General features: G+C 54.0%; 1 protein-coding gene across 1 annotated transcript in view; it reads right to left on the bottom strand.

Annotated features, from left to right (window-relative positions):
• Window positions 1-266: 266 nt before the first annotated feature.
• znf800b (zinc finger protein 800b) overlaps window positions 267-10827 on the bottom strand; it is a 29574-nt gene continuing 19013 nt past the window's right edge. The window contains exons 5-13 of the mRNA XM_084483281.1: window positions 10548-10694; window positions 8671-8821; window positions 7489-7741; window positions 6316-6478; window positions 5143-5633; window positions 4526-4660; window positions 3356-4384; window positions 2460-2620; window positions 267-1286 (exon numbers count right to left, since the gene is read on the bottom strand). Coding sequence (XP_084339407.1) covers window positions 2492-2620; window positions 3356-4384; window positions 4526-4660; window positions 5143-5633; window positions 6316-6478; window positions 7489-7741; window positions 8671-8821; window positions 10548-10694 — 2498 coding nt within the window. The 3' untranslated portion in view covers window positions 267-1286; window positions 2460-2491. The remainder of the gene's footprint in view (window positions 1287-2459; window positions 2621-3355; window positions 4385-4525; window positions 4661-5142; window positions 5634-6315; window positions 6479-7488; window positions 7742-8670; window positions 8822-10547; window positions 10695-10827) is intronic.

The raw sequence follows: 10827 nt of genomic DNA, 5'->3' as shown, positions 1-10827 counted from the left end.
GATATGGGGCGGGTTTACCTTACTGTAAAGACGGTTTGAAAAGTGTCCTCAGACTCAAAATGACACCACTGGTGTGTGTGAACTAAGGAGGGACAACAGAGATGCATGGGTCCCCAGAAAAGACCCCAGCCTTGAATAATTCCTTCATAAAAAAAAAGAGCCCAACTTTGCATGGCTCTTCCAGAAGCACACCCATGTCGTGCGTTGGTCTGACGACACAAAAACGCTGTGTTGGTCCTTGGAGGAACGGCGGTGTCGCGTGGATCCCTTGTTAGGATCACCAGTCTAGCGTGAGCCCTCAAAACAAACGCCGGCGTTCAACGGATTCCCAGCAGAAGGACGCCGGTGTTGCAGAGACTGGTGCCTGAACGGACAATTTATACAAAACAAAAAGGTTGGCTCGAGTCCCGGACGTGGGTTAAGTATTCGAATAGAACAAACAGTTGGAATCGTAAGCGCCGTGCTCGTTAGCAGCGGCCGGCGCTCTGCTGAGAGAGCGGGGAACAGATTCCAGACGGGTCGATTCACACCCCGCCGAGCCGAACCTCCCGTGCGGATCGACGTCTCTGCAGAGCGGGAGGTGTGGGAACGTTTACGAAGGAGGGCCGCACCCACACAGGCTACAGTCTGCGTGGACGAGGATCCTGGTGGTGCTCACCGTCTGACCCGTTCAGGGACACTTCATTGAACCACAACATTAACCGAGCATCACCTCGAGAAAAGGTGTGTGGAAAAAAAGAAAAGAGAAAAAAAAGGCGATATTTTCGCTTCCGGGGAACGCAGCCGGGGAAGGGACAATATGCTTTTCCTTTTCTGTTTCCGTGCATTGTGCGTAACAATGTCCATATTGATTTAATAATACACACCAGTATATGCGTATGCATGTCCTCCTTGGTTCCTCTATAGGGGCTTAAAGACCGGCGTGTAGCAGTCGTAGTAGAAGTAGAAGCAGTAGAAGTAGAAGTAGTAGAAATGGCCCGTCTATATACGTTATCTATATATAATGTACCGCTGTGGTCCTCTGGTCGCCGCACACAGAGCAGCTCCGCCACAGAGCCCGTCCTCACACCTCCCCGCAGGTAGGGGGCGCCCTGTGCGTCCCTGTTCCGGCTTCATCCGTCCAAAGGGAACGCGGACTGGGTTTGTATATTTGGTCCTCTGGGACGAGGCCTGGTTCAGCACCTCTTCCGTCCACTTCCTCCGCTCACAGTTCTTTGTATTTCCTGCACCCGCATCTCTTGACGCTCCTTCGTTTTCTTAAATGGCTCGTTTTGTGATGTCACTTCCTGCCGGGAGAGAGAGAGAGAGAGAGGAAGCGGAGGTGAGGAAGGCAGAGAACTGACCCGTCTTTGATAAAGTGAGGACTTGAAGACAAACACGAGCAAAACCACACGAAAAAGTGTGAACACACAGAGAAAAAAACTATTTGCATTTCTGAAGATAAAATGTAATACATTTACACATGTAGTATCACTTGCTAAATTATGCGTTAATATTGATCAATTATTAATTCATTTTCAACATCAAAGGAATACATATTCCAGTTTAACTGAATGCACAACAACACAAATAGAGAGCTGAGCAGAGAGCTGAGAATAGAGCTGAGCAGAGGGGTAGAGCAGAGAGGTAGAGCAGAGGGGTAGAGCAGAGGGGTAGAGCAGAGAGGTAGAGCAGAGGGGTAGAGCAGAGGGGTAGAGCAGAGGGGTAGAGCAGAGGGGTAGAGCAGAGAGGGACAGGAGGTACACGCTGTACAGTGTGGCGCAGCAGCTGCTGGAGGACACCACGGAGCAATTAGCACTCGTGGAATGGATGGCGGCGTCTCCCGCGCAGTCTGGGGACGGGCGGTAAAAATAGCACACGGACACACCCATACACACACGCAGACACACACACACACACACACGTGCACATACAAACACACCATATAGATTCGAGAAGGCAATGGTTGATATTTTCCCCCTCTCTCACCCTCTCTCTCACTCTATTTAAGTACCTGGCTGAAAAGCTGTGGAAATTAAACGTGCCGTTGAGAGGAGGAGACGGATATGGTGTTTAATTAGGACGAGCAGGGAGGAAGGGAGCGTGAGAAGACAGACAAAAGGAAAAAGAATCCATGAAAAAGGGACAGAAAACAAAGTAAGACGAATACAGAAGAAAGGAACCAAAATAAGAGTGATAGTCACAGAGAGAGACAGACAGTCAGACAGACAGCGAGAGAATCAGACAGCGAGAGAATCAGACAGACAGCAAGAGAATCAGACAGTCAGCGAGAAAATCAGACAGTCAGACAGACAGCAAGAGAATCAGACAGACAGCAAGAGATTCAGACAGACAGCGAGAGAAGCAGACAGACAGACAGACAGACAGCCAGCCAGCGAGAGAATCAGACAGACAGACAGACAGACAGACAGACAGACAGAGAAGCAGACAGACAGCATCCGCTGGGTGGTGGGACTCACCGGGTTCCCCAGAGCGGGTTCCCCAGAGCGGTTCACCAGAGCAGGCTCTTGGAGCGCGTGCTGACCCCCTTCCTCCGGTTCTCCGGCTGCCCGATGCTGGCGGCCCGCGTGGCCACGGCCGCCGCGTTACGGTGGCTGCGCTTGTGGCTCTCCAGGAACAGCTGCACGCACGCACGCACACACACACACAATGTGATAAGTTTAGATAAACTTTCTTTTTCTCAGATAGGAAATTAAACACTATAATATTATAAAATATAACTTATACATTAAAGTCTTAAAATTAAAATTCTTCAGAAAAATGGGTTCTTCTACAATTACATTGTAGGAGGAAAAGGTCACATTTCTGACGTAGATACACGTAACTTAAGGGCTTAAAGCAAGAAAGATCTGTGAGCCTGAAAAGTTGTCCAGGAGGAAATGTGTACAATGTATTGAATTAAGTATCAAAGGTGCCACGACATGCCACCAGGTGTGGTGTGATTATCCATTCATAAGATCACAGAAAGTGGGCGTGTCCACCTAGATGTGTGCTGGATAGGTCAGTCCACCAGCCCACCCAGTGGACTGTAGTTGCTCATCTATCCGTCACACATCTCGGTGGACACGCCCACCTGTGATGTCATAAGGGGCAGATTCCCAAAACGGCTTGTGACGGCTCATCTCACTCACACCTGGTGGCGTGTCACGGCTCCTTTAAACTAAAGTAAAACCGCTCTACGCCTGAAATCCGGCGCGGTGCCTGAGAACTTTAAGCCCCGTGGCTCGGCGGTTCCAAAAGGAACCGGGTCTGAGCCCCGGCACCCGGGCCTCCTCGAGAACCCGAGGTCGAGGAGAACCGGACCTGCGCCCCGTATCGCCCCGACCCCCCCCCCCCCCCCCGGCCCCCAACGCACCTTTTTGGCGAAGGCGCGGCCGCACTGGTCGCAGGCGTGCAGCGAGAAGTTCTGCGTGACCTTGACCTCGGTGGAGGTCGACCCCGTGCTGCCGCTCTCCGAGGGGGCGTCGTTGCTCCGGGAGGCGGAGCCCGCCGAGGAGGGGGCGTGTCCGTGGTCGCCGCCCTTGTCGCTCTGGCGCGTCAGCGGCGGGCTGGAGGGCCGCTGCTGCTGCTGCTGCTGGCGGTCCTGGGTGCGCGTGACGGGCGGGGCCGGGGCGTAGGCCGACGACGCCGGCGACAGGTCCAGCTGCCTCCGGGCGGGGGGCGGGCCCGACGCGGCCAGCAGGTCCTGCTTGCGGGTGACGGGCGGCGAGGGGGGGCGGGGCTGAGACGTGGAGGACGACGAGGACGAGGACGACGAGGATGGCGGCGCGTGGCGCCCGTTGACGCCGGCCTTGGCGGCGCTCCCCCCTCCTCCTCCTCCTCCCGCTGAGGCTCCGCCCGGCCGCTTGGTGGTGTTGGTCAGCACCACCTCGGCGGGCCGCTTCACCGCGCGGCTCTCCAGCTTGGGCACGATCTTGGCGAGGTACGCCGAGGGCTGCTTGTGCACCACGGTGACGTGGCGCAGCACGTCGCGCTTCCGGCGCGACTCGTAGCGGCACAGCGGGCAGCGGTAGAACTTGATGAAGATCTCGTTGCCGTCCGTGTGCAGCTCGATGTGCTTGGTGAGGTTCTGCCGCGAGCTGAACTGACGCTTGCACAGCTTGCAGAACAGCTGCTTGAAGTCGAAGCCCACCGACAGACGCGGCGTCCGGCCCCCCTTGTTGGCGCCGGCGGCGGTGGCGGCGGCGGCGGCGGCGGGGGGCTCGCGGCCCGCCGCCGCCGAGGGGGCGGAGTCGGCCGAGAAGGAGGGAGACTCCTCCTCCTTCTTGACGCGCCCACTGGCGCCGGTGCTGGTGGTGGTGGAGCTGTCGCGGAGGTTCTTCTCGTGGCTGGCGCCGGGGGAAGGGGTGGAGCGGCTGCGCGCTTTCTCCTCCTCCACCTGCGCTTCCTCTTCTTCCTCCTCCTCCTCCTCCTCCTCCTCCACGTCCTCTTCCTCTTCCTCCGCCTCCTCCTCCTCCTCCTCCTCCTCCTCCTCTGCCTCCTCCTCCTCCTCCTCCTCCGAGCTCTCCCTGGCCTCCTCCTTCACGTGGATGCGGTTGGCGGTGGCGGGCGTGGCCGGGCTCTTGGCGTTGGAGCGCTGCGACCGCGTCAGCTTGGAGCCCCGGCTCTTCTTGAAGACCGACACCTTGTGGACGATGCGCATGTGCCTCTTCAGCATCACCTGGACAACACACACACACACACACACACACACACACACACACACACACACACACACACACACACACACACACACACACACACACACACACACACACACACACACACGGTCACAAGCACGTCCACACACAGGAATACACACATATTTAGGCTTAGCTCTCTTACTTGTGTTTCTTTGATACTTTTACTTTTCTTTATATTGCACTGTTGAAGGAGCCTGAGACTTAAGAATTTCATTGCGAGCGACTGCGTCTGTAATTGTTGTGCATATGACAACTAAAACATCTTGAATCTGTTGTCGAGGTGTCCCTGAGTAAGACCCCTAACCCCAACGAGCTCCCGACGAGCTGGCTGTCGCCTTGCATGGTTGACTGGTCAGTGTGAACGTGTGTATGAACTGCTGCACGTCACTTTGGATAAAAGCGTCTGCCAAATGCTCTGAATGTAACGCCTAAAGGGGCGAGGAGTGCTGCAGCTGCTGACCTGAGAGCTGTAGGTCTTCTTGCAGCGCATGCAGCGACAGGACGAAATGCTATACTGCTGCTGGGCGGGCGCCACCGCTGCTGCTGCTGCCGACGCCTGCTGCTGCTGCTTCTGGGCTTTCTGCGCCCTGGCCCGCGTCTGGCTGGGCGTCCGGGACCGGGCGTGGCTCTGAGCGGCGGAGGCGGCGGCGGCGGCGGCGGCGGGGGTGGCAGTGCTCGCCGCGCCGGAGCTTTTGGAGTTCTGCGCGGCGGGCTTGGGGCTGGCGACGCGCGGCGGCGACGCCACGGCCACGCCCGGCTTCCTGGGGGGCGTGTCCTCCAGGGAGAGGAGGTGGCCGGGCCGCGTGGCGATCTCCGGCGTGATGAGGTCGCGCCGGAGCCCGCGGTGAACCTCGTCGAAGTGGCGCCGCACGTTGGCCTTGGTGGCGAAGCTCTTGCAGCACACGGGGCAGGACTTGGCGCCCACGGGCGAGGCCAGGGTCTTGGGGCGACCTGGCAGGGAGGGGAGGGGAGGAACAGATGTTTGTCGATATTTTGTTTGTTTCTCGTGAAGGTGGTCGCGCAGAGAGAGAGAGAGAGAGAGAGAGAGAGAGAGAGAGAGAGAGAGAGAGAGAGAGAGAGAGAGAGAGAGAGAGAGAGAGAGAGAGAGAGAGAGAGAGAGAGAGAGAGATCATCTGCAAAATGGTTTTATTTTGAAGCTCCAATAAAGTCATTTCTTAAATAGTCCACCTTAATTAGGGTTAGAGACAATAGGTGTTTATCACAACAATAATGAGTTGTGTTCAAATGTTCAGGAGGATTGTTCCAAGAAGGCTGCGTCATAACGTCACACTATGTAGGAATACATCAAACACCGAGGACAAAGTGCAGGTCATGGGCTCACGAGCTACGAGACGTTTCTTAACGGAGATCAGCCCACCAGCCGACCCCGAGAGCTGTACCGTCCACACCGTCCACGTACTGTCCCTCACACCTCGACACTGGACACCGTGGACACCAGACACCATCCGGTCTGGGCGCTGGACCCTTGTGACGTCACTAACGGGTTGCATTGGAAACGGCTCGTAATAGCAACCAGCATCACACCCGACGGTGCGCTGACCTATTCAAAACTAGACAGCGACGGGGCTGATCTACACGGGGCCCGAGAGGGGGGGGGGGTGTGACCTCTAACCTTTGACGACGGAGACCAGGCTGAAGGGGATGGTGCGGGTCTCGGTGAACTTGCGCAGCTCCTCCAGCTTGCTCTGGTGCATCTTGCGGCAGTGCCGGCGAATGCTGCGCCGCGAGTTGAAGTCCTTGCCGCACAGACAGCAGGAGATGGTCACGTCCTCCACCTGTAGGGGGGGGGGGGGGGGGGAGACTTTGTTGAGAAACGCACACTCGTGGAGGGAAGAATATTGCACACGCGCGCCCACACTCCTAAAGCTGAACGACACTGAGGACATTTTAAATGTTGTCTGTTTTTCTTATACACAAACGCACACCTCCCCCTGATTACACTAAGGTACTTAGTGTAAAAAAAAAAAAACCTGTGTGTGTGTGTGTCATCTTGTTTTCCACTTAAGACAGCGACCAGGGTGACTCCCGAGAGAGAGCGCACCAAACCCAGGTTGCCATGCAACAAGCGGAGTCCGTCAACACCATAGCAACACAATTAGGTTGCAAACGCCCCCAAGCAACGTCACACCCTCACCTGATTCTTACTCAGCTTTTACCCAAAAGGTAAGCAAGTAACCAAGTAACCAGCCGTTGGGGTTAGGGCGTCTTGCTCAAGGATACCTCGGTAGTGCGGGTCAGGGATGGAACCCAGAACCTCTAGCCTGCTGGCTGAGCAGCCTAACAACCCTTCCGTGGGTCTAAGGCTCTACACGACAAAATACACAAAATATTTTATCAGATGTGCCTTTCGTTTAGATGGCGACAGCGTTTTCGGGGCGCAAAAAAAATGAACCCACCCTCCAGAGTGGAAATCTTAAAAAACGCTCCACCGCTGCGTTTCCGTCTAAAGGGTTAACAATGGAAAAGTTTGCTCTGAGCTGCTCACGCTGGCTCTCGGCCCGTACGCGTTTACGTCACATCCACGTGCAGTACAGGCAAACGCTTGTCTAAACGCGGAATGAAAAGTGGGAACGCAACGCCACTTTTGCGGTTTGTGTTCAGATCGTTGTCGTGTAAAGCCAGCCTACCACTGATATATTGTGTGGTAGGCTATATATAAAATATTGTGTACATTTTGGAGCACATTGATAGCGGGTCGTGTTTTTTGGGGTCTCGAACTTGTGAGATAAAAGTAACGCTTTCACATCTCGACCGCGGATCGCCACAGTGCCAGAGCGCCACCCACCCCGCTGTGGGAGCTGTCCTCGTCGGCGGCGGGGGGCGGGTCCTCCCCGGTCTCCTTCGGCGCGTCCTTCTCGGGCTCCGCTCGCCTCTTGGGGGCCGTGGGGGGCCCCGGGGACTGCTTGCCGCTGCGGCCCTCTGGCTCACGGGTCTGCTGCTGCTGCTCCTCCTCTTCCTCCTCCTCCATCTCTTCCTCCTCCTCCTCCTCCTCTTCCTCGGGCTGCTCCGCCACCCATGACCCTGGGTTGTGTCTGCTGCTGTGGACGGGGGCAGAGAGAGAGGGGGGCGTCACGAGGGGCCGGTGGTGTGCTGGTGAGGTGCTGCCCTCTGGTGGTGGTACGGAGCAGCTCAGGGGACCGTAACTATTGTGTGGTTTTATTTCTAAAGGAGACATATTCTACCACCAGGTGTGATTAGCCCTTACAAGCCGTTTGGAAAATCTGCCTCTTTTGACATCACAAGTGGGCGTGTCCACCTAGACGTGTGCAGGATAGATCAATCCACCAGCCTACCCAGTGGACCGTAGAAAACGTTGCTCATCTCTCCGTCACACATCTAGGTGGACACGCCCACTTGGTGATGACAGAATTTCAAAGCGGCTTGTAACGGCTCATCACACTCACACCTGGTGGTGTAATATGTCGCCTTTAATAGAAGTAGCAACCAAAGAACTGCTGAAGGCGTGAGTACAGCCACACTGCCGTTGCATATTGATGGTCTGCTGATATAATAAGGCCTAGGGAAAGTGCTACACACGCATCCATATTTATATTATTATTCATATGTTATTGAGTCATTTTCCAGATGCTTTTCTGCTATTAAGTAGGCACACACATAGATCATTAAAAAGCAGTTAGGGGAGGGGGCGTCTCGCTCAGTATTCAAGTATACCTGCAGCTAGACCGCAAAGTTTGGGAATCAAACCCAGTACCTCGTCTTCGTCTGGGAGTCGAACACCCTTTAGCGACAACGCCACCTAACTGCACTACGCTAAGGTTAACTGTGTGTGTGAGTGTGTGTGTGAGTAAGTGAGTGAGTGAGTGAGTTTGTGTCTGAGTGAGTGAGTGAGTGAGTGAGTGAGTGAGTGAGTGAGTGAGTGAGTGAGTGAGTGAGTGAGTGTGCGCGTGTGCGTGCGTGTGTGTGCGTGCGTGCGTGTGTGCGTGTGTGTGCGTGTGTGTGTGCGTACCAAGCCAGCTCCTCCTCGGTGGTGAGGTACTGGAACACGGCCTTGGTGGTGGTCTGGATGGGCTCCAGGCGGACCACCTGGTCGGGGTGCTCCTTCCTGGGGTACAGGGCCTGGACCAGCTCCTTCACTGCCACGCTCTGCCCGTCGTCGCCTGCAGGGGGCGCCAGGGGGAACAGTCATGGTTCATGGGGATTTCAATGCTGAAGAGTATTCTGTTTTTATTCTTCTAGTTTTTTTCAACACCAGTTCAGATTCATAAAAATCGACTGTTACATCAAGAAATAAATAAATAAAACGGTATAATAAATAAATTAAATTGTAGAATAAATAAATAAAAAGACAATCTAAACCCAATGTTTTGGAGCTGAACAAAAAAAACAAAAAAAGTAAAAACAAAACAATATCGAGTCAACACCAAACGAAATCACCAGTTAAAATGAACTAAAGCTAACAATCGACTGGCGGACGTTAAACAAACAGATTCATCTAAAACGTGATTAATCGTTATATCTCATTCCCCCGTTGAGGACAAATCAAGCAATTCGTCGAAAGAACAAACACGGTGGGTAATGGATTTCCATCGATGAGGAATTACTTCCCTGATGCGTGAACAGCTTGAAATATTTATTCTGATGAAATAAACGCATATTGCTGCACAAAAGCTGAGCAATTGCTACCCGATAGGAGATTGAAGTTGTTAATACAGTATGAAGTGGACAGATGGCTTATTGTGGTGGAAGTGGGCAGAAATAAAAGCCAAGACCGCTCAGGACTAACAGGTGCGAGTTCTGAGTTAAAGAGACAAAGTGAAGGAGACAGAAAGAGGATGATAGAGACAGTCTGCAGTCTCTATACCACGTTTATAATCTGCTCTCTCCATTAACAACAGAGCAGAGAGGAGCGGGGCGAGAGGGACAGCGAGACAGAGAGAGAGACAGCGAGACAGAGAGACAGAGAGACAGAGAGACAGAGGGTAGAGAGGGAGGCAGAGACGGGAGAGAGAGGGATGCAGAGAGAGAGGGGAGGACATGGAGAGGGGAGAGAGAGGGACGTAGAGTGAGAGAGACAGAAAGGGATGCAGGGAAGGGAGAGAGACAAGGACGTAGAGACGTATGCACAGGAGAAGAAGAGAGAAGAGTCAATTAATAACCACGGACGCGGTGGTAGAGGCCTTTGCACCTCCAGGAGAGAGAGGGCGAGGGGAGCGCGGGAGAGACTAATGAGACAGGATCAAAGACGGACGGAGAGGGATCAAAGTCCATCTCCTCACTGAGAGGAGAGAGGAGAGAGCAGGGAGGAGAGAGGAGAGAGGAGAGAGGAGAGAGGAGGCTCACTTAGAGGAGAGAGGAGAAAGGAGAGAGGAGGCTCTCCTACCCCTGGTGTGGAACATGAGGACGGAGCTCAGAAGTTGCAGACGTGAGCAGAGGCCGGGAGTGTGAGGGTGTGAGAGGAGGAGGAGGAGGAGGAGGAGACAGACGACAGGGCTGTAAAACTCAGTTCCCTTTAGGAACAGGAAATTAGATTATGTTGTGTGAGTGCACATTGTGCGCGTTTGTGTACATAATGTGCGTGTATCGTTTGCGTGACCCAAGCGTGAGATGTATTCTTGTGTGATGCACGCACTAGAGGGGTGTGTGTGTTTGTGTCTCAGTGTGTGCGTGTCTCAGTGTGTGTGTGTGTGTGCACACCGTCATTACAGTCTCATACATATGCATGTACGTACATCTAGTCATAAAAACTGCATTCCTGCCTTGCGGTTGTTCTGTCTAAATCCATTTGCGTTCATGTATGGACGTTCCTGTAAATCAATCAGAACATTGTGTACTCGTTTGCATATGCGTGTGCGCGCGTGCATGCGTGTGTGTGCGTGGACTGACCGTCTGCGTCGGCCAGCTGGCTGCTGATGCAGTAGTACTCTCTGTGCGTGATCAGGTTGGGCAGACCCCTGAAGAGACTGCGGCAGAGTTTGCACTCAAAGATGGTGTCCACCTCCCTCAGCAGCATCTGCTTCAGCTCACTGGTACCTGCAACGCACGCACACGCACACACACTGTTTTCTTATTAAAAATAATTTATTATTATTATTATTATTGAGAAAATCGTCTCAACCTGTAACACATCATGTCCCAATTATACAGCACAGACCAACGATAAGCA

The sequence above is a fragment of the Micromesistius poutassou genome, assembly GCF_964030765.1.
Source record: "Micromesistius poutassou genome assembly, chromosome: 18".
NCBI classification, from domain to species: domain Eukaryota; kingdom Metazoa; phylum Chordata; class Actinopteri; order Gadiformes; family Gadidae; genus Micromesistius; species Micromesistius poutassou.
Note: the sequence above shows the minus strand (reverse complement) of the source record. Positions and strands in the feature narration are given on the sequence as shown.